Source organism: Manis pentadactyla, chromosome 8, assembly GCF_030020395.1.
Source record: "Manis pentadactyla isolate mManPen7 chromosome 8, mManPen7.hap1, whole genome shotgun sequence".
NCBI classification, from domain to species: Eukaryota; Metazoa; Chordata; class Mammalia; order Pholidota; family Manidae; genus Manis; species Manis pentadactyla.
The window spans coordinates 112,415,493-112,439,499 of NC_080026.1; the positions used below are offsets into that span (position 1 = coordinate 112,415,493).

A 24,007-nucleotide genomic window follows, 5' to 3' on the forward strand; every position below is an offset into this window, starting at 1 on the left:
AACCCTAATGGATGTGAGAACAGTATCTCAGCACCTAAAGAGGCAGAAGTAAGCACAAACAGGAAAGGAGGGCTGAGGTCGGACCTCTCTATCTTGCTTCGCCATGCAGAAGGAGGACTGGTCTGGTCAGTGGTTTGATGGAGGAGGAGAAAATGAGGCAAGAGGGCTCATGCTCAGGAGCTACCTTTCTTTGGGTGTGTTTCTAGCCTCCTCACTTTGTTTGTATTTATCTGCATTTCTGAGTTTGAAATAATGTTCAGAGATACAGCCCTTGTCTGGTATAGATGGCAGGAGTGTGAATCAAGGAGGCCAATGATCAGGATCAGGTCATACAGCTACTGAGTCTAAGGCTTGGAAGCAGGACCCAGGTTTCTTAACTCCTGTCCAGCATTCTTTCTATAGCACAAAGATTCCTCCCCACTTTAGATGAAAGTCCGGGGTATATCTTGCTGTGTCCCCACTGCTCACCTCACATGGTTTCTACCCATAGATCAAGAACCTTTCAGGAAGTGTTGCCTTTGTCAGCAGGGGAAAAGATCTGTGGAGAAGGGGTCAGAGGGACAAACTCCCTACTCTGAGTGGGTTCTAAGAGGAATCTATCAGACTCTGGAAGAAGACTCATTCATAAGAAATAAATGTGAATGTTGTATGAGAAACAAAGGAGGGTAGGGAGGAGAAAAAGAATGTTTATCTGCCCTGGGCCCTGAAATAGGGGGGCTTTCCTTCAAGGTCTGCTTTGCTATGGGAAACCTAATAGGGGAAAGGGCAGCACAGCACATAGCTGGCAGCTCAAGCTCATTAGCTCCAAATCTAACCAGACCTCTTTGCTCCCCTGTGCCAGAGGTATAGATGCATGGAGAACTGGGTAAGGCAGGGGCTAGTGCCAAAGAGCCTGGAGACAGAGAGCCTTTAACTCTTTCCTCACAACCCTCTTTTAAAAAGCAATAATTTACTTTCTTTGTGACATCTTGACCCCTGGTAATCTCCCACATCAACTTAAAGACTTGCCAACCACCTCATAAAAGTTCTTCATTGCCCACTTACACTGATGGCTTCCCTGTTCCCAACCAGCTCACTGCAGAGCATATCTTCCTCACCTTGGGAAAGTCCAAAATGTCGGTCAGGTCAGAGCTGGGCTGTGTTTAGCACAAGACAGATGATCTAAAATCCAGCACTTTTATCACAGACTTGGTAAGGGGAAGTAAAATTTGGGCTGATCGAGACCAGCAGTGGGAGGTCTAAGGACATGGGAAGTAGGTACAGAGGCCTACGTGTCCTGGTCATAGCCAGACATTTGTGTACAACCAGGCAGGCAAAGCAGCAGGACTATAGGGAGGCTGAGCTCTTCCTGAGAGGAGCTCTGAACACAAAACAGGAAAGGGACCATGCAGTCCAGTTCTGCAGAGATGCGGACTGGGAGGTAGAGTAGGAGGCAGAGCAAATGCTCACTGGCTCCATCCAGGTGGCTAAGGGTGGATGGAGGGCTGCAGGAAGCTGAGGAATAGGAAAGTGGGAGCAGGAACAGGGAGTGAAGAATGGAGAACTAGATTGGAAGGCCACTCAGACGGGAAGCCAGTTAGGAATTTAGGAGGAAGTGACTACGTAAGAGGAAGGAGAATCGACTACTCTTATTAGTTCCTCTGAGGACAAGATAAGGAGTAATGAGCCAGAGGTGCCACCGGAAACACATGTCAAACCCCAGACCCAGCAGGAGCTATGCAAGGGCTGTCTCTACAGCTGCAGAAGAGAGGTGGGCAAGGCCACTTCAGGCTTCTCCCCATTCCCAGCCTGACATCAGTACCCCGGGGAAGATCTTCTCTCACTGCCTGGTCCCAGACTGCTTTGGAAGACAAGTGTCGCAGCCAATCCCAGCAGACCCCTCAATTCTTACTTCATCAGCCTTTGGCAAACTGCAGTTTCTCCATAGATGCCCACCTGCACAGTAGAACCCAGTGGCTGGGAAGGAGCTCCCAAGAGTCACAGGCAGAGATGGAGAAGGGGCAGACTCACCAGCTCTTTGAAGAAGGCAGCTTCCTTGTGCTGCTCCGAATAACGCTCATACTGGTCCAGACCATCCTGCAGTTTCAGTGTGAGTGTGTCATAGTTGGCTCGCACTACCTCCAGCACCTGGGGTGGTCAAAGGCCAGGCAGGGCTTAGGCCATGCAAATCCTAGCTCAGTAGGGCCCCCACGGCCCTTTTGCTTCCCCTACTGGGTTGAATTCAGTCTGGAGCAACATACACACACACACACACACACACACACACACGAGACTTTACTCACTGCTTATCACCCCCAAAAAGTCTGGCCATATGGAGCAATTCCTCAGGTTTCTGGGACCACTTTCTCATCTTTTCCTAACCAGTCCAGCCTGGCCACCAAGGCTGTTTACTCTGGGTATGCTAAAAGAGTATGAGCAGAGGTGACAGAACAGAGAGCATCTGAACTCACCAGTATCCTGATACCATAAATGTGTTCTCAGCCATATCCTGCAAGCTTTCTCTGGCTCGGATGTCACAGTTGCTGAGTAAGACTTTGCCAATGTCTCCTTCCTTTTCCCTTTCTGGGAGTCACATTTCTTCAGTCCTGGGATGTTCCTCAACACCATCTGCCACTTGTTTTCATCCCTTAATGCCAACTCAATCTTCCTATCCATTGCCTGGGTGGAACTTTTGGGCATTCCAGTTTTGGGGTGTAGGAACACTTTCTAGAGTAAGCTAGAGAGATAACCTCCTCTTTTGTTCTGATGAGGGGTCACTCTCCCACCATGCCCCTCTCTGACTTTCTACTGGGGCAGAGGGGGCAGGGGGGGATTCAAACCGTCACTGACTCCTGGAACCTTGGATCTCTGTGGTTCCAAAAGGAAGGGACTACCATAACCAGTCCTGATGTGACTTCAGTTTATAAGACCAGAAATCGAAAGTAAAGACAATTAGGAGAGGAGAACTATACCAAATTAGAAGAAGTGAGCTGGGCAGAAAGGAGAGGCCAGGAGAGGAATGACTGCTCACTTTGGTAATTGGGTAATAGCTATTCCGCAACCTGATCTGACCTGGGAAAGAAGTCTATGACATCATGGAGAGCTTAGGAGGAATGAGTGAGTGATGAGGGAGGCTTAGCTCTCACAGAAGGTAGGGGTGAAGGAAATAAGCTAGAGTCAGGACTGGCCTGAAGGGAACAAAGATACCTTTCAGCTGTTTGCCTCACCAATTCAATCTTGTGCCAGGGCAGACTTCACTTGGTAGCAAACACTCCACCTGCCAAAAATTTCTGAGGAGAATATGGATGGAGAACATAGGGAAGGCTTCTGTTCCTGAGTTTAGGGGGAAGGGACAGCTAGGACAAAGGTCTGGCCCAGGCTCCAGGTTCCTTCCCTCCCGGCACCTTGCTCCTCAAGGTCACTTTGCCTGGCTGTGGCTCACAGACCCTAGTATGGGTTGGTTCCTTTGCTTCTAATTCCATTTGTCAGCTTTGTCAGTAGGAGGACCAGTACCCAGTAATGGCAGTCACCTACAAAGTAATCTGGCTTTCTCGTCCACATGGGCTATGCTTGTGGCTAGATTATCTACAACCAAGGTCTTGGTGCAGAAGTGAATGGCTCAAGCCCAGAAAAAGGCGAAATTCCTCCATGATAGAACAAGCCTCCAGGAATAAGGCAGAATAGAATAATACATGCTGTCTCAAATCCTGAACTCTGGGCAGCTCCAGCAATGCCTAGAACCCAGCAACTTGGGCTCAGCTGCCCCTGAAGGGCATCAGGGGCCAAACACCTGCTAAAGCAGATTTCTGAGAAGAGGTACAGCATGTCAAGAGATGCTGCATCCTGAGTCCCTCAGGCAAGCCTGCCTTGATTCACCTGGTTTCTCCTCTTCATGCCAGGGCAGAATGGAAGGTCTAAATTCTCACTCACAGCAGGGATTTTATCCTTTCCTAGGAAAGCTGGATTTTGCCAGAACAGCTTAGTTCAGTTTCTTGCAGGGAAGTGAAAGCAGAGAAGGTCCCTGAGCTACCAGCTCCTTAGAAGGAAACCAGAGGCCTGTCTTGACTTAGTGCAGGGTTTCAGCTCTTCTTTTATCCAGATCTTACTTCCTTCATCCTTTTTTACCCAGGTAAGTTGTCCTTCAGTTCACCCAGCCTCTGCTGTCTCTTGGCCTAATCACTTTTTCATAAGTTCCCAAGAGAAAACATTCTAAGCTTAGGTCTGGGTTACTGCTCAATTGGGACTTTGAAACACTTAGGGGTACTTTCCTAGTTTGGAACTTTGCTTTCTGTAGCTGCAGACTTTAAGAACATGTCCTGGTTAGGGCTTACATTCAACACTGGCCTGAGACATGGTAAGGGCAACACAGTAGGCAGTGGGCAGTCTCCTAGAGCCCTTGTACCTAAAGGCCTTAGGTTTTCCAATAATTTGTAACCTCGGTCTCAAATCTGAGGCTTCCTGGAAATTTTAAAGGCCCCTCCCAGGCTGAAATCCCTCCCTAATCCAACAGATGACAGTCTCTGTCCCAAGCTCTTTCATCAAATGTTGGGCTTATGGGCTTCCTAGAACCATGCCCACCACCTCAACTCAGTAAGTCACCTACAGGCTGCATGCTCTCTAAGGAGTCCTTACACCCACTGCCTAGGATGCTCAGTAGACAGAAACCTGGGTCCTGGCGAAGAGCCTGACAGAAAGAAAAATGAACTGGGAGTGACACTTGTATGATGGGATCTCAGACAACTCACTTAACCTCTTTGAGTCTCAGCCTTCTCTCTATAAAATGTAACTTGAACTTCACCTTCCTAAAATGACATGGGAATAAAAATTTTGAGTTCCTGACAGTAACATACAATTGCTGGAAACATTATCCTAGTGGCTGAACAACAGGCAGCTCCTGGGACTCAAGAGCAACCGTCTTCACAGCCCAGGAAGTTCCTATTTCATACTATCCCAAAAACCTTATGTGCATAAACGATTCTTCACCACAAAGGAACATCTTCTGGATTTAAGTGGAAGACACAATGGCTTCAGTTTCAAAGATCCTATGCCCTTTCTTTTCTGCTTTGAAATACTTTGCCTCAAGTGAGGGAAGAACAAACTAGGGGGGCCAAGCCCTCTACACGGAGGTCAGAGGTAAAGGGCCTGACAGAGGCTTTGAGATCACAAATACCTGAATTTTGGTTCCAGACTGACCACTAATTAGCTATGTAAACTTAAATATATTACTTAATCTCTGTGAGCCTCAGTTTTCTTATCTGTAAAATGGGGATAATATTACCTACTCCATAAGGCTGAAGTAAGGATGAAATGAGATGATTGTCTAATGTCTGGCACATTGTGAATTCCAATAAATGGGTACCAATTTTACAATGAAAGTTTCTTTCTGGTTACAACAGGTATTTGGTAGTTCTGCTTATCCCCAGGATAGTTCTAACCATAAGCTAGAAGCTAGGGCCTTGCACATCTTCACTCAGCCTATGGCAGACTGTGGTGAAGAAGAAACCTAATTTCTCTATTCAATATGAAAGCAGGCTTCCCATAATGACCCCAGGGTCCTCAGTGTAACTGGCAATGCATCAGCCAGAAGTCAGAGAATATCCAGTACCCACTGCCAACCTTGCCCATCTTGGTAGTGCAAGTCCAAGTATACTTGGTAGTATAAAGGTTATATTGAAGAAAATCTGAGCAGAGATGCCCAAAGAGGCCAGGTTTGCCAGACAGAGGTTGGGAGGTTCTTGGCCACATCAGGATTAGGAAGGAAAGGGATCCCAGTGCACAAAGTTAGTTCAAATTGCTGATGAGGTTATGGACACAGAGACACACATTCTTTCCCAAGCCACATAATAGGTATTCCCAAGACTATTCAGTAGTCTGTGCCCCCCACACTTTTTTTTAAGCAGAGCCTTTGAAATGGGAAATATCTTCTTGACTAAAGATAGCAAGAAAGGAGAATTGCCAAGTTGGAAAAGTACCTGGCAATGGTTATCCAATCTTGATGTCAGGGAGCTTTGCCCTGTGCCTGAAAAATTGCTTAGTCTCAAATCTCTGTGGGACCGAATTCCTAACAGAATGAGATTTAGGGGACAACTAAGTAATAGGATGTGACCTGACAGCACACCTGTGTTCATTACCTTCTCAATTTGAACTGACATCTACAGTATACCTATTTGGGGAGAGTATGGAAGGTTGCCACCAGCCCACTCTCAGTCATGGTAACATATATGGCCTTCCCTAGAGGCCAGGCTGCCAACTAAGGACAAAACCACAAGATACCAACAGATAAACTAATTAAGACTTTTTATAGAATAGGAAATAAACATGGAACCTATCCAGATGGCAGTGGGATATAATGGAAAGAGGATATGGAATCAGAGAAACCTAGGTTCAAATGCTGGCGTCATCATTTACTATTTATATGACCTTGACCTGTCTGAGATTTAGTTTATCTCTAAAATAATAATCATCATATTTTTATATTATGAAGATTAGATACAGCATATAAAATAAACATAAAAATATAAATGATAGGATCTAGCAAATAGAAGGTGCCAAATGAATGCAGGCTACTGAGATGAGAACAGAGAAAAATGAAACTAGAAACTGATATATTCAAATCAAATTAATCAGGTGGTTAAATGGTGGCTAGGAGAGTCTGGAGTCATCATTTAATATCTGAGAATAGTGACACAGAAGGCATCCATACCTCTTTTTGCCAAAGTGTTACCATAGAGAAAGAACAACAGAAATAAAAGCTATGGAAGGAACTTTTGAAATCACCTACCTGATCCATGGCCCTAATTTCACAGATGAAGAAAGGATATACTGTACCAAAAAGACTGTAAATTGCCCCAAGACACAAAACTGGGATTAGACAACAGAGTTTTCTGACTCCCACTCCAGTGCTCTTCCTGCACTGGCAGGCTAGTCTACCCTGGGGCACATTCCTGAGTTTACAGGCTAAACTTGATCTTTCAGAAACATTCAAGGAATCAAATTTACTACTAAGAGGTGGGAAGCATAATCTGTGGAGAACTGGGTAGGTAACCCGGTGAAGGCCTGGTTTGATGTTTGAACTTTAATGACTTTAAGGTCCTCAGAGCTCCTGGGCTTGACAGTTTCCACCAGCAGCAGCTGAAGACCTGTTCAGCCCTGTTGTAGTTGATGTAAACCACCAATAAAACTACAAACTCATTATCAGCAAATCTGATTTCAGCTGCTATTTTAATTACTTTACACACATCTAGAATCTTGAAATACAGAAGTCTTCAATCTTCAATTGGGTTTTTTTGGCCACAGCCATCAGGTGGTCTCTACAGACTTGGGGTAGAGTACTACAAGGATTCAATGACTCCCCTCTACAGTGAATGTTCACACCTCAAAGCCAATTTTCCATTCTCCTAAAGATATTATAACCCTCTATGTTCACTTCTGTGACATTCTGCTTTAACCCTGCCAAACTCCTAATCATAGAAAAACTAGTCTTTGGATTATTTGAAAAAGATATTGAATAGTTTAAAGGAGGAAAGACTTTTTAGAGGATTTTCATGATAATCTCCATCTTTCTCTCCCACTGAGCTCTGGTCATTTCCTCTATTTCAGATGTATTCACTAGTTAGAGAACATGATTTTTTGGTCCCATTTCTTCCACAAAGCAAGAGAGGACAGCCTGAGGTCCTCTAGCCATCAATCTCTCAAACCACAAGTAAGAGCATCACTAGGTGAAAGTCTGGGCATTGCCTTTGCTTCCCTCTCCTATCAGTCAGAGGGAGCTGAGTGAGCACTCAAGCTGAAAATGGAAAAATAAAGGAGTTTGGTCCACGGCAAGTTATTGGAAAATGGTAGTTCATACCTTATAATGGTTCTGGATTTGGGACAAACCTATCCTGATGCCCAGAGAACCAAGAAGGTTTGAATAATCAGGTTTGCTCTCCTGCTACCCCTCTAAATTTTGATTGCTCTAGTGTATTGTCCTACTGAGACAGGGATCACGGGCAAAGTCAGAGTAGGGTGGGGGCCTCCGGAAAAAGCAAGGCAGGATATTTACAGTCAGAGCAATGTAACTACATGCAAGGAAACCTCCTACCAAAACTCTGTGTTAAACATTAAGCCCTAGAGGCATTCTTCAGTGAGATCAGTTAATATTCCCCAGATAAAGGAAAGTAGCCCATGTTTTTATTATGCTAATCATTTGTAATCGTGAAAGATTCACTTTAGCACGCTAAAGGCCCAGGCCTATGTGCTATCTTTCCTCCTTCAGACCTGATGAGGTGATTTGCAAACTGGGCAACTAATTTAGCATGTTAGTTTAGCATGCAGGCCCAGCCGTAAACAACATAGTAAAAGAAAGGAAGGATTCCATCTTAAAGATAAGATTGCATTTTAACACCCAGGAAGTTAAAAAGTAAGATTCTTAACTTACTCTTTAGCAAACAGACAATAACTCAGCCCACCTTGGGGGCTGGGCAGGCAGCCTTGTTTGATATGCTCCCAAACCAAAGTGCTGGCATCCCAGGGAGAAATCAGAACAGTAAATTTCTTGTGTTAAATTAATTTTTAATATTCAGGGACCACTGAACAAGTCCACACCCCTAAGCCTTTTTTCACATTCCCAAAAATCCTCAACTGTCTATAAACCCCTAGACAATGCACAGCTACGGTCTCTCTTGTCCACTCCAGGAGCTCTGTCCTCTCACTGTATCTCTAAATTAAAGCCTCTCCCTAGCTCTCCTACCTTGGGTGTTTGCTAAATTCAGTCTTCAACTCCACAAACAAGAACTCTGGCATTACTATTTCTAAAAGAAATAGTGGTAAGCACAGAATAGGCCTTCAATAATGGTCAGTAGCAAATGGACTGCTAGAGAGGAGAGGAAGGTCCAAGTAGTTGCAGGCAGCTTTTTACAGTAAATGCAGATTGAGGTCTCCCTTATTATTCCTGACGGAACAACATTAAGTCAAATATACCATTTGTCAGCCAAGAAGGCTGAAACCTTTTTCCTTCTACTACCCAGAAAACTTCCTCAAACTCAAAGGAAGATACTCATTCTTATAAAAATGAGAATGAACTACTCAGGGCATGCCTAACTCCCTTATATGTGCGGATTTGTTATAGAGTTGAAATGCTCTATAAATTTTGGCAAGAGACTGAAGAGAAATCAGAGTTCTTACCTTTTATTTTCTCTGAAAGGATATGATCTAGCCTCCCATCTTTCCTCAGAACTGGTTATATATCTCCCAATGAGGAATAACCCTCCTTTCTCCCAGAAACAATAAAGATCTATCTGTCCCAAACCTTGCAATTTCACTAATCTAAGAACAGCATCTCAGTGAAATTTTCACAAGTCAAGTCAGGTGATGGACGGCTTGAAAGAGGAATTCTGATGCTAGAGAAGAAAAAGTCAAATCTTCTTCCTCCATAATTGCTACTTAATTCTTCCCAATTTAGGACTAGTTAAAGCTAAACAAGAAGCATTGTAAAGAGGTTCTCCAAGTAAAGACCTTGGTGGGTTACTACTGGGTCCAGTTGTACCTGGACCCTGAAAAAACATTTTCAACCAATAGCTAGTAATTTTCAAGAAAACACAGTTAAGACTAGGGCTCTAGGACCAGCCTAGACTCATATCCCAGCTCCACCACTTACTAACAGGGTACAGTTGGATGGGCCTCAGTTTTCTCCTCTTAAAATGAGGAGTATAATAATGTTCACCATACAGAGCTGGTTGTGAGGATTGCATAGGGAATGTACATAAAGTGTCAAGCATGCTGCTGGACAAACCAAAAGTGTTTAATAACCATAGCTGTTACTATTATTCTCTTTCATTATGACTTCATGAATAACAGCTTTTTAGGACTTGAAATTCCAACCCCTGCCATCAATGAATAACTTTACCCTCCCCGACTTCTGGAAGAGATCTGTCCTCTATAGGCTTCCTAATGGAAGGATTTCATGTGGAGGAAAGAACATGTCGCTTTAGGGTTTGTGCATTAGTAAGTATGGACAGGCACAGTGACAGGCCCTCTCCTGGAGAAACAAACATGCCACTACTACTGATTTTCTCACTGAAATTGTGCCACTGCTATGTTCTCAGCATCCTGAAGGACGAGTTATAGATTTTCCACAATGCCTAGTGAGTCTAAGAAACTGTAAACATTCAACCTGCTTGTGGACTAATTTAGTAACACTTAGGCCCAACCAAAAAGGAAAGGAATCTCCAATCAAAGTCACACGGTGAGATTAGAGTTAGGCCATTATACTATACGCAGCATTGTTCTCAGCAGTTTGATAGGCTTCTACAGCCCTCAGAGCCAAACCCTGCCTTTAAGGAGCTAACAAACAAAATGAGGAATAAGAAAAACCACTATGGAAGGGCTTTCCCACAGATATAAGCACATACATTGTTGAGACAGTAGCACAAAGTGTGGTTTGGAGTCAGCTTCAAAACTGACCGGTCAATGCGCAGCCCGTGGAAACAGTGTCACACCTTTTCAGAAAGGGAAAATTAAGGAATCCATGGTCTCTTCTATTTTCTCTACCACCTCTTTCACTTTACATTACTGTGTCAGCTAATTCTGAGTGCAAAATTCTCCACTACAGCAGTTAGGCCCCAGAGACAACAGCTGCAGAGAGAACCATTAGCTCTGACAAGGCTGTAACTCTGACACTGACAGCTTAGGCTCCACTGGGGCCTATCATCGGAAGAGCAGATTATTCAGGCTCAGCTCTGACAATGAAACAATAAATCCTGTACAAAAGATAAGTGAAAAGTCGAAAGGGTGGGTAAGAATGCTACTTGACTCCCAAACATACAATCAATAGTTTCAAATTCTCAGAAATCAGGTTGATCCATTTTGAAACGCCCTTCTGAGGTGTGCTCGATTTACCAATAAATTTCAACTGCACAAATTCAGCTCAACTGTGCAGTGTACTCATTAGATAACTGTCCAAAACAATCTAAGCACACACATAATGGTCTTTGAATAGGTTCAAAGTCTTGTTGAGCTCTCGTTAGCACTAGTTTGCATACTGTAACCAACAGATTTGCGTCTCTGAAGATGAAGAAACAATTAGATTCATGAGCTCTAAGGCTAACTAGTACCCAGAGAAGACAGTTTTCTTCAGACACTACTTAATTTCTCTTATATAGGACAACACTTGGTCTGTGTGCAGATGCATATGGCCTAAAAGAGGCATCAAGATCAAGCAGACAGTTAAAAGGACAAAATATGCTACCCAAGAGCTTCATGTTTCAATTCTTGCTGTTTTGAGAGATGTGAGTGTCAAACCTTTGTAAATGATCAATGTAAAGCTGGGACCTGGACCCAAAAAAAGGAAAAAAATGGGGAAAAGTAAGAGATACCTTTTAGTAGACTATATTTAAAAAACAATATTAAGATGCTCACTATATACTCTTTCCAATATCCATTCGAGACTCTCCCCTCTAGTGACTGAAAAAAGAGGAACAAAGAAAGAGAATGAAGTGAAACAGGACAATATATAGTAATAGTTAATGCAAGGGAAGTTTCTCTAAAAAGTATGTGAAATTAAAATATTCAACTGGGTCACTGGATAGTCACTGGGTATACTGTAATATGCCATAGTAATACAGGGCTCCCACTTTCAGTTTACAATGATGGAGTAACAGAACTGGAAAATAAAGAACTCTTCTCAGATACTGGATAACAGGCAATGGAAGACAGGAATCCTGAGAAAGAAAACATAAGGTGAGCATGAAGGTGTTGCTGAGCTAAGGAGATACACTGGAGTTTGGGGATACAGAAGTGGCTAGAACTTGTTGAGCAGATTGCCAGAGAGAAGGGAGATAAGCAAAGAAAGGAACTTCAGAAATCTGCAGTCTTCCCACTGAATCTGTTGCTGATCATAAGAATTGTATGTGTAGGTTAAGACTCAACTAAAGAAATGACAGAGTATCTACCTGTAAGCTGAACAATCCTCAGAGCTCACCCAGGACTGGGAGGTGTTTGAATGTTGACTAACCAGAATGAAAGTACCTGTTGAATACCTAGAGCATTCAGAAGAGACACCAGAACTGTCATATCTTAGCCTTTAAAGGCTACTCTAAACCTACCCAAAGATTAAAAAGAAACTTCATGGATAAAGGTCATCAAAAGGTACAAACTTCTAGTTAGAAGATAAATTAAGTACTGGGGATGTAATGTACAACATGTCATCTACAGTTAACATAACTATATGGCATATTTGAAAGTTATTGACAGAGTAAATCCAAGAATTCTCATTACAAGAGAAAAAAACATTTTTCCCTTTTTTTCTTGATATCTATATGAAATGATGCATGTTAACCAAGCTTACTGTGGTAGCAATTTCACAATACATGAATGTCCAGTCATTATGCTATATTATGTTGTTTAATCTTATACAGTGCTGTATGTCAATTATATCTCAATAAAACTGAGGGAAAAGGATCACCACACACACACAAAAAAGCTTCAAAAGGATCGTGCTGCTCCACAAATAATTTACTTGCTTTCCTGAATAAAATCCAACACTACTTAATAAAGAAAGACACAATGCCCAGTATCCAATAAAAAATTACCAGACATATCAATTAGCAGGAAAATGTGACTTATTACTGAGAGACACATCAGTCAATAAAAACAGACCCAGAAAAATGATCAGGGAAATACAAATCCAAACCACAATTTTTTTTTTGAGATATTACCTCACACCAGTTAGAGTGGCTAGTATCAACAAGACAATAAATAAGTGTTGTGAGGATATGGAGAAAGGGAACCCTTGTGTACTGTTGGTGGTACTGTAAATTTTTGCAGTCACTATGGAAAGCACTTTATTATAAATAAAAATAGAAATACCACATGACCCAGAAATGGAATTTCTGGGAATTTACCCAAAGAAAACAAAACCACTAATTTGAAAAGATATATACACTCCTATATTTTCTGCAGCATTATTTACAATAGTAAAGATTTGGAAACAACCTAAATGCCCATCAATACATGAATGGATAAAAAAGATGCAGTACATATATATACAATGAAATATTACTCAGCCATAAAAAAGAAAGTTTGCCATTTGCAACAGCATGGACCTAGAGGGTATTATGCTAAGTGACACAAGTCAAACAGAGAAAGACAAATATCATATGATTTCACTTACATATGGAATCATAAAACACAACAAATGAACAAACAGAACAGAAATGGACTCAGACACAGATAATAGACTAGTGGTTGCCATAGGGGAAGTGGGAGGTGGGTGGCTGAAATAGGTGAAGGGGAAAAAACTGATGAGAATGTTTGATATCTTGACCTGGGTGATGATTACATGAGTGTATACACATGTCAAAATACACTGAGCTGTATACTATGATTTGTTAATTTTATTGTATGTATCAAAACAACAGACAAACACAGAAATAAGATGATGGAATTAGCAACAAGAACATTTAAAGAGCTATTATAAATATGTTCAAGTATTTAAAGACAACATGAACAAAATAAGAAGCAAAATGGAAGATACAACACATATCATAATAAAATTGCCAAAAATAGGTGTTAAAGAGGGTGACTACAAGCAGCCAGAAGAAAAAAAAAAACACAGTACACAGAGGAACAATGATAAGAATTCACACTTGTCATAAACGATATAAGCCAGAAAACAGTGTAATGATACCTGTGCCAAAGAAAAAAATATCATGAACTTAGAATTCTATATCCAGCAAAAACATCATTCAGAAATTAGGGTGAAATAAAGACTTTTCAGACAAACAATCTGAGACAATGTGTTCCAAAACGCCTATACTGTAAGAGATGTTAAAACTTTTTCTGGCAGAAATAAAACTATATTATCTGGATCTATAAATAGGAATAAGGAACACATGAAATGGTAAATACATGGATAAGTTTAAAATACTTCTACATAAATTTAAAAATGAAGAAAAAGATACTTGACTTACTTGAAAGCAAAAACATTAATGCATTCTGAAATGTGAAACAGAGCTGGGCAAAAACTATATGATAATGAAAATACCTCAAGACAAATGCTGGGCATAAAACCCACAGGGCATAAATCTGCAAAGAAGTAAAAAGCTAACCTTTTCAAACAATATGGCTTCTCTCTCACTTACCAACTTTTTACATTTCCCTGTATGGCCCCAGAAGATGACTGGTTAGCCAGAGACGGGTAAGATTCCTCAAGGGAGGAACAACCTAAGACAGGCACAGTCACAGGGGGGCCATCAGGTGAGAAATTGGGGATCAACAGAGGTGAGGCTTAGAACCTCACCCCCACTGTTTTGAGAGAAATCTTCTGCATCCGTGGATGTTTTGTTGCCCTTGTCTAGCTTGGATTAATACTTAGCCTATAGGCACACACCTGATCATCTACATTTGCTCTCTTACAGCACTAAACTATGTTTTCTACCTTTATCTTGCATCTACCTACCACTTCAGCATTTTATTTAAAAAAAAAAAATAATAATAATAATAAGGGAGAAATGTGGGATTCACATATAAATCAAGTATAAAAATCAAACAAATATTCATATCTGACCTGATTGTTTGTAGTTCATAATGCGTGATCAAAACTGAAAGTTTCTGTGATGAGTGCCCTTATACTGTTCACAATGTAAGAACTTATTCACTATGTAAGAATTTATTCACCATGTAAGAACTTGTTCGTTGTGCTTCAGAAGATCGGAGACTGATGAGAATTAGGCTTGGGGTGGATTAATGATTGTGCATTGAGTCCCCTGTACAGAATTTTATTGTTGTTAACTGTTAACAACCATTTGATCAATAAATATGAGAGATGCTCTCTCTCAAAAAAAAATATATATATATATGATAATGGTTGTACAAAGGACAGGAGGGGGGCAAATGAAAACAGATGTCACAAGGTTATTACATGTTACATGAAGTCATATAACATATTTTGAAGGTATACCGTGATTAAGTTAAAGATGCATATTTTAAGCCTAGAGCAACCACTAAAAAATGAAATGAAGAGGTAGAGCTAAAAAGTCAATAGTGGACAAAATGTAATACTAAAAAACACTCACTTAATCCAAAAGAAGGCAGAAAAAAGGAAAAAAAATGAATAAAGGACAGATGGGAGAAATAGAAAAAACAAAGCAAGATGGCAGGTTTAAACTCAGTAATACTGATAAATTAAATGTAACACACCAATTAAAAGGCAGAGATTGTCAGACTGGACAAAAATCAAGACCCAACTATGGGCTGTCTAAAAAAAGTATGTGAAATATAAAGACACAGATGGACTGAAAATAAAGTGATAGAAAAAGATACTCTATGTAAACACTAATTAAGAGAAAGTAGAACTCCATAGAACCTGATGAAGGAGACCTCAAAACAAGGAATATTATTAGGAATAGAGAGAAATTTCATAATGATAAAGGGGCAAGTTCATTAAGATAATTCTATATGTATACACACCTAAAAATATAGCTTCAAAATTCTGAGTGAAGCAAAACTGACAGAACTGAGAGAAGAAATAGAAAACTGCTATTTTAATACCTATTAGTAACTGACACTACAAATAGAAAATCCATGGAGAAGATTCAAACATTACCAACCAACTTGACTTAAAGATATTTATAGAAAATTCTATTCAACACAGAATACATATTCTTACAAAATGCACATAGAAAATTCAACTAAACCATATGAAGGATCATAAAACAAATCTCAATAAATTTAAAAAGATTAAAATATGGAGGCATAACAGCATGCTCCCAAATAATCAATGGATCAATGACCAAATGAAAACAGAGATCAAGCAAGCAATATATGAAGAAAAATGACAACAATAATTCAACACCGCAAAAATCTGTGGGACACAGCAAAGGCTGTGCTAAGAGGGAAATATACTGCAATACAGCCCTACCTCAGTAAAGAAGAATAATCCCAAATGAACAGTCTAAACTCACACTAAATGAAACTAGAAAAGGAAGAACAAATGAGGCCCAAAGTCAGTAAAAGGAGAGACATAATAAAGATTAAAGCAGAAATAAATAAAATTGAGAAGAATAAAACAACAGAAAGAATCAATGAAAGCAGGAGCTGGTTCTTCAACAAAATAAACAAAATAGAAAAACCCCTAGCCAGACTTATGAAGAAAAAAAGAGTCTACACATATAAATAGAATCAGAAATGAGAACAGAAAAATCACTATGGACAACAATGAAATACAAAGAATTATGAGAGAATACTACGAAAAATTATATGCTAATAAACTGGATAACCTAGAAGAAATGGACAACTTTCTAGAAAAATACAACCTACCAAGACTGACCCAGGAAGAAACAGAAAACCTGAATAGACCAATTACCAGCAACGAAACTGAACTGGTAATCAAAAAACTACCTCAGAACAAACCCCCTGAACCAGATGGTTTCACTGCTTAATTTCATCAGACATTTAGTGGAGACCTAATACCCATTCTCCTTAAAGTTTTCCAAAAAGTAGAAGAGGAGGAAAAACTCCCAAACTCATTCTACGAGGCCAACATCACTCTAATACCCAAACCAGGCAAATACACCACAAAAAAAGAAAATTACAGACCAATATCCCTGATGAACATAGATGCAAAAATACTCAACAAAATATTAGCAAACCAAATTCAAAAATACATCAAAAAGATCATCCATCATAATCAAGTAGGATTCATCCCAGGAATGCAAGGATGGTACAACAGTAAAAAATCCATCAACATTAACCACTACATCAACAAAAAGGAAAAAAACCTCATGATCATCTCTATAGATGCTGAAAAAGCATTTGACAAAATTGAACATCCATTCATGATAAAAACTCTCAACAAAATGGGTAAAGAGGGCAAGTACCTCTACATAATAAAGGCCATATATGACAACCCCACAGCCAACATTATACTTAACAGGGAGAAGCTGAAAGCTTTTCCTTTAAGATCAGGAAGAAGACAAGGATGCCCACTCTCCCTACTTCTATTCAACATAGTACTGGAGGTCCGAGCCACAGCATACAGACAACACAAAGAAATAAAAGGCACCCAGATTGGAAGGAAGAAGTTAAACTGTCACTGTTTGCAGATGACATGATATTGTACATAAAAAACCCTAAAGAATCCACTCCAAAACTACTAGATTTAATATCTGAAGTAAGCAAAGTTGCAGGATACAAAATTAATACACAGAAATCTATTGTATTCCTATACACTAATGATGAACTAGCAGAAAGAGAAATCAGGAAAACAATTCCATTCACAATTGCATCAAAAATAATAAAATACCTAGGAATAAACCTAACCAAGGAAGTGAAAGACCTATACTCTGAAAACTATAAGACACTCTTGAGAGAAATTAAAGAAGGTACCAATAAATGGAAACACATACCATGCTCATGGATATGAAGAATTAATATTGTCAAAATGGCCATCCTGCCCAAAGCAATCTACAGATTTAATGCAATTCCTATCAAAATACCAACAGCATTCTTCAATGAACTAGAGCAAATAGTTCTAAAATTCATACAGACCCACAAATGACCCCGAATAGCCAAAGCAATCCTGAGATGGAAGAATAAAGCTGGGGGGATAACGCTCCTCAACTTCAAGCTCTACTACAAAGCCACAGTAATCAAGACAATTTGGTACTGGCACAAGAACAGACCCACACACCAGTGGAACAGACTAGAGAGCCCTGATATAAACCCAAGCATATATGGTGAATTAATATATGATAAAAGAGCCATGGATATAAAATGGGGAAATGATAGCCTCTTCAACAACTGGTGTTGGCAAAACTGGACAGCTACATGTAAGAGAATGAAACTGGATTATTGTCTAACCCCATACACAAAAGTAAACTTGAAATGGGTCAAAGACCTGAATGTAAGTTATGGAAACATAAAACTCTTAAAAAAAACATAGGCAAAAGTCTCTTGGACATAAATATGAGCAAATTCTTCATGAACATATCTCCCTGGGCAAGGGAAACAAAAGCAAAAATGAGCAAGTGGGACTATATCAAACTGAGAAGCTTTTGTACACCAAAGAACACCATCAATAGAACAAAAGACATCCTACAGTATGGCAGAATATATTCATAAATGACATATCCGATAAGGAATTGACACCAAATTATATAAAGAGCTCATGTACCTCAACAAACAAAAAGCAAATAAGCCAATTAAAAAATGGGCAGAGGAGCTGAACAGACACTTCTCCCAAGAAGAAATTCAGATGGCCAACAGGCACATGAAAAGATGCTCCATATCGTTAATCATCAGAGAAATGCAAATTAAAACCACAATGAGATATCACCTCACACCAGTTAGGATGTCTGCCATACAAAAGACAAACAACCACAAATGTTGGCGAGGATATGGAGAAAGGGGAACCCTCCTACACTGCTGGTGGGATTGTAAATTAGTTCAACCATTGTGGAAAGCAGTATGGAGGTGCCTAAAAAAACTAAAAATAGAAATACCATTTGACCCAGGAATTCCACTCCTAGGAATTTACCCTAAGAATGCAGCAGCCCAGTTTGAAAAAGAAATATGCACCCCTATGTTTATCACAGAACTATTTACAATAACCAAGAAATGGAAGCAGCCTAAGTGTCCATCAGTAGAAGAATGGATAAAGAAGATGTGGTACATATACACAACACAATATTACTCAGCCATAAGAGGAAAACAAATCGTACCATTTGCAACAAGATGGATTAAGCTGAAGGTATTACGCTCAGTGAAATAAGCCAGGTGTAGAAAGACAAGTATCAAATGATTCCACTCATCTGTGAAGTATAAGAACAAAGAAAAAATTGAAGGAACAAAACATCAGCAGACTCACAGAATCCAAGAATGGACTAATAGTTACCAAAGGGAAAGGAACTGGGGAAGTTGGGTAGGAAGGGATGGATAAGGGGGAAAAGGGGACATACATAATGTAGTGGGGGGGGATACGGGGAAGGCAGTATAACACAGAGAAGACAAGCAGTGATTCTATAGCATCTTACTACACTGATGGACAGTGACTGTAATGAGGTATGTGTTGGGGACTTGATAATAGGGGGAGTCTAGTAACCATAATATTGCTCATGTAATTGTACATTAAATAACAGCAAAATAAAAAATAAAATAAAAAAGATTAAAATGTCTGTCTACTAGGAATTAAATAAGAAATGAGTAACAGAAATTTATCTGGAAAATCCCTAAATAATGGAAATGAAACAACATTTTAGAAATCACAAAAAAAAGAGAGAGAAAATATTTTGAGCTGAAGGAAAAGGAAAACTGAGCATACCAAAATTTGTAGGATGTTAACACAGGGCAAACTTACACCACTAAATTTTTATATTAGAAAATAAGGCTTAAAATGATTGGCTTAAGCTTCTACCTTAAGAAATTAGAAAAGGAAGAGCAAATTAAACCAAAGCAAACAAGGAAATAACAAAGATATTCATGTAAATCAATGAAACAGTAAAACAGAAAGGCAATGAAACTAAAAACTTATTCTTTGAAAAGATGAATAAAATTGACGAACATCTAGCCAGACTGATCAAGAACGAAAGAGAAAATATACACATTACCCATATCATGAATGTGAAAACCTATAGTCATTTAAAGGAAAAAAGGGAGTATTATGAATAGGTTATGCTGATAAATTCAGTAATCTATATGGCTGAGCAACTTCCTTGAAGACAAAAATTACTAAAACTGGCTCAAGAACAAGTAAAATATCTGACTATCACTAAATCTATCAGAGAAATGTAATTAGTAGTTAAGATGCTTCCCACAAAAATATATAATATATGCAATTTATTTTGAAATGCACTACAAAAATAAGAAGGATTGATGGAGATTCAGCCTATGAATCAGATATGTGATGAAGTATAAAAGAATGAAAATGACAGAATCTAGGTGGTGGTTGGTATTGGTATTCACTCAATAACTTTTTCAGCTTCACTGTAGTACATAACAGTATCAAACATAACAAAATGTTTGATAAAAAAATTCTTCCCACAAAGGAAACTCTAATTCTAGATGCCTTTACTGGTGAATCTTATTAATCATGAAGCAAGAACTAGTACTAATCCTACACAAACTCTCTTTAAAAATGGAGGAAGGAATACTCCCTGACTTATTTTATATGGCAGCATTACTCTAATACCAAAACCAGACAAAGACATCACAAGAAAACTAAGAACTAAGAACTCTCATAAACACTGACACAAAAATAATCAATAAAATATTAGCAACTCAAACTCTGTAATATATAAAATAAATACTAAGTCATGATCAAGAGGGGTTCATCTCAAGAAGTTAAGGTTGGATTATATTAAAAACTCAGTCACCATATTAACAGAGGAAAAGAGAAAATCCATATGATCATCTTGATGTATGCAGAAGAAGCAATGACAAAACTCATTACCTTTCATAATAAAAACGCAGCCAATTTGGAATAGAAGGGAGCAACCTCAACCTTTTAAAGGGAATCTATAAAAACTTACAGCTAAGACACTACCAGTGATAAAAGAAAATGCTTTCTTCTAAAGATGTGGTAAAGGATGTCTACTCTTATCACTTTATTTATTTATTTATTTTTTTCTCTAAACGGATTTTATAATTCATATATATATATTTCTACTTTCCCCCACTCCATTTTATAACATTACATGTCATCCCACATCGTATCATTAGTACTGCACTCAGAAATAATCTATTCTACCCCTTCACTAATCCAGAGAATCACATTATTAAAACAAGTTACCTGCTTGGTGACCTGAGATTGGGAAACACGTAACAGTTAGCCCTTGTCATCTGAACTCTGATTATCCAAACTCAGGGGCTATGTAGCTGTGAAGAGGGAAGGTTCCTTTTGTTGAGCCCAGGACTTGACCTTGGCCCCCACCACTCACGGGCCATTCTGACCTCCTGGCTCTCCGTGACCCAGACAAGCGTGCTGCCCCTTCACAGCCCTGCGGTTGTGGTTCACTCCAGATGGCTGCATGGCTTGCTCCAGTACATCCTTCCCATCTCTGCTCAAATGCCCACTTTTGAGAGAGGAAAGTCTTGTCCCCTCTCCAAATACAACAGCACCTTCCATTCCCTACACTGTGTTGGTCTTTTGCTTTTGCATAGGCTTTAGCACCATCTGTCCTACTACCTGTCTTTTTTTTTTATTTTTTATTTTTTTTTTTATTGAAGGGTAGTTGACAACAGTATTGCATTACATTAGTTTCAGGTGTACAACACAGTTATCACTTTATTTTTTATTTTTATTTTTTTATTAAGGTATTATTAATACACACTCTTATGAAGGTTTCACAAGAAAGACAATGTGGTTATTACGTTCACCCTTATTATCGAGTCCCCCACACACACCCCATTGCCGACACTGTCCATCAGTGTAGTAAGATACCACAGAGTCCCTATTTGTCTTCTCTGAGCTACACTGTCTACACCGTGACCCCACACACACTATGTGCACCAATCATGGTACCCCAGAATCCCCTTCTCCCTCCCTTTCCATCCACCCTCCCCCATGCCTCCCCTTTGGTAACCACTAGTCCTTTCTTGGAGTCTGTGAGTCTGTTGCTATTTCGCTCCTTCAGTTTTGCTTCGTTGTTATACTTCACAAATGAGGGAAATCATTTGGTATTTGTCTTTCTCTGCCTTACATATTTCACTGAGCATAATACCCTCTAGCTCCATCTATGCTGTTGCAAATGGTAGGAACAGTTTATTTCTCATGGCTGAATAGTATTCTATTATGTATGTGTACCACTTCTTCTTTATCCATTTATCTACTGATGGACACTTAGGTTGCTTCCATATCTTGGCTGTTGTAAATAGTGCCACGAGAAACATAGGGGTGCATGTGTCTTTTTGAATATGAGAAGTTGGTTTTTTTGGGTAAATTCCTAGGAGTGGAATTTCTGGGTTAAATGGTATTTCTATTTTTAGTTTTTTGAGGAACCTGGTATTGCTTTCCATAATGTTTGAACTAGTTTACATTCGCACCAGCAGTGTACAAGGGTTCCCCTTTCTCAACATCCTCGCCAGCATTTGTTGTTCCTATTCTTTTCTATGTTGGCCATCCTAACTGGTGTGAGGTGATATCTCATTGTGGTTTTAATTTGCGTTTCCCTGGTAATTAGCGATGTGGAGCATCTTTTTGAGTGCCTGTTGGCCAACTGAATTTCTTTGGAGAAGTGTCTGTTCATATCCTCCACCCATTTTTTAATAGGGTTATTTGCTTTTTGGGTGTTGAGGCGTTTGAGTTCTTTATATATTTTGGATGTTACCCCTTGTCAGATATGTCATTTACAAATATATTCTCCCATACTGTACAATGCCTTTTTCTTCTGCTGATGGTGCCCTTTGCTGTACAGAAGCTTTTTAGCTTGATGTAGTCCTATTTGTTCATTTTTTATTTTGTTTCCCTTGCCGAGGAGATGCGTTCAGGAAAAAGTTGTTCATGTTTACATTCAAGAGATTTTTGCCTGCTTTCTTCTAAGAGTTTTATGGTTTCATGTCTTACATTCAGGTTTTTGATCCAGTTTGAGTTCACTTTTGTGTATGGGGTTAGACAATAATCCAGTTTCATTCTCTTGCATATAGTTGTCCAGTTTTGCCAACACCAGTGTTGAAGAGGCTGTCATTTCCCCATTGTATATCCATGGTTCCTTTATTGTATATTAATTGACCATATATGCTTGGGTTTATATCTGGGCTCTCTAGTCTGTTCCACTGGTCTGTGGGTCTGTTCTTGTGCCCGTACCAAATTGTCTTGATTACTGTCGCTTTGTAGTAGAACTTGGCAGTTGGGGAGCGTAATCCCCCCAGCTTTATTCTTCCATCTCAGGATTGCTTTGGCTATTCAGGGTCTTTTGTGGCCCCATATGAATTTTAGAACTATTTGCTGTAGTTCATTGAAAAATGCTGTTGGTATTTTGATAGGGATTGCATTGAATCTGTAAACTGCTTTAGGCAGGATGGCCATTTTGACAATATTAATTCTTCGTATCCATGAGCATGGGATGTGTTTCCATTTATTGGTACCTTCTTTAATTTCTCTCATGAGTGGCTTGTAGTTTTCAGTGTATAGGTTTTTCACTTCCTTGGTTAGGTTTATTTTTAGGTATGTTACTCTTTTTGATGCAATTGTGAATGAAATTGTTTTCCTCATTTCTCTTTCTGTTACTTCATTGTTAGTGTATAGGAATGTAACAGGATTTCTGTGTATTAAATTTATATCCTGCAACTTTGCTTAATTCAGATATTAGAGCTAGTAGTTTCAGAGTGGATTCTTTAGGGAATTTTACATACAATATCATGTCATCTGCAAACAGGGACAGTTTAACTTCTTCCTTGCCAATCTGGATGCCTCGTATTTCTTTGTGTTGTCTGATTGTCATGGCTAGGACCTCCAGAGGTATGTTGAGTAGAAGTAGGGAAAGTGGGCATCCTTGTCTTGTTCCTGATCTTAAAGGAAAGCTTTCACCTTCTTGCTGTTAAGTATGAGGTTGGCTGTGGGTTTGTCATATATGGCCTTTATTATGTGGAGGTACTTGCCCTCTATAGCCATTTGTTGAGAGTTTTTATCATGAGTGGATGTTGAATTTTTTCAAATGCTTTTTCAGCATCTATGGAGATGATCATGTGATTTTTGTCCTTCTTTTTGTTGATGCAATGGATGATGTCTATGGATTTTCGAATATTGTATCATCCTTGCATCCCTGGAATAAATCCTACTTGATCATGATGGATGGTCATTTTGATGTATTTTTGAATTCTGTTTGCTAATATTTTGTTGAGTATTTTTGTATCTATGTTCAACAGGGATATTGGTCTGTAATTTTCTTTTTTAGTAGGGTCTTTGCCTGGTTTTGGTATTAGGGTGATGTTGGCTTCATAGAATGAGATTGGGAGTATTCCCTCCTCTTCTACTTTTTTGAAAACTTTTAGGAGGATGGGTATTAGGTCTTCACTAAATGTTTGATAAAATTCTGCAGTGAAACCATCTTGTCCA

The 24,007-nt window shown here is 39.4% G+C and overlaps 1 protein-coding gene across 2 annotated transcripts in view; it reads right to left on the reverse strand.

Moving 5' to 3' along the window:
* ARMH3 (armadillo like helical domain containing 3) overlaps nt 1–24,007 on the reverse strand; it is a 251,635-nt gene that overhangs the window by 1,931 nt on the left and 225,697 nt on the right. For both annotated transcript variants that reach the window (XR_008998987.1, XM_036898696.2), the window contains one exon: nt 2,011–2,127. Coding sequence is in view for 1 of the 2 variants with exons in the window: in XM_036898696.2 (XP_036754591.2) it covers nt 2,011–2,127 (117 nt within the window). In the remaining variant the exon portion in view is untranslated. The remainder of the gene's footprint in view (nt 1–2,010; nt 2,128–24,007) is intronic.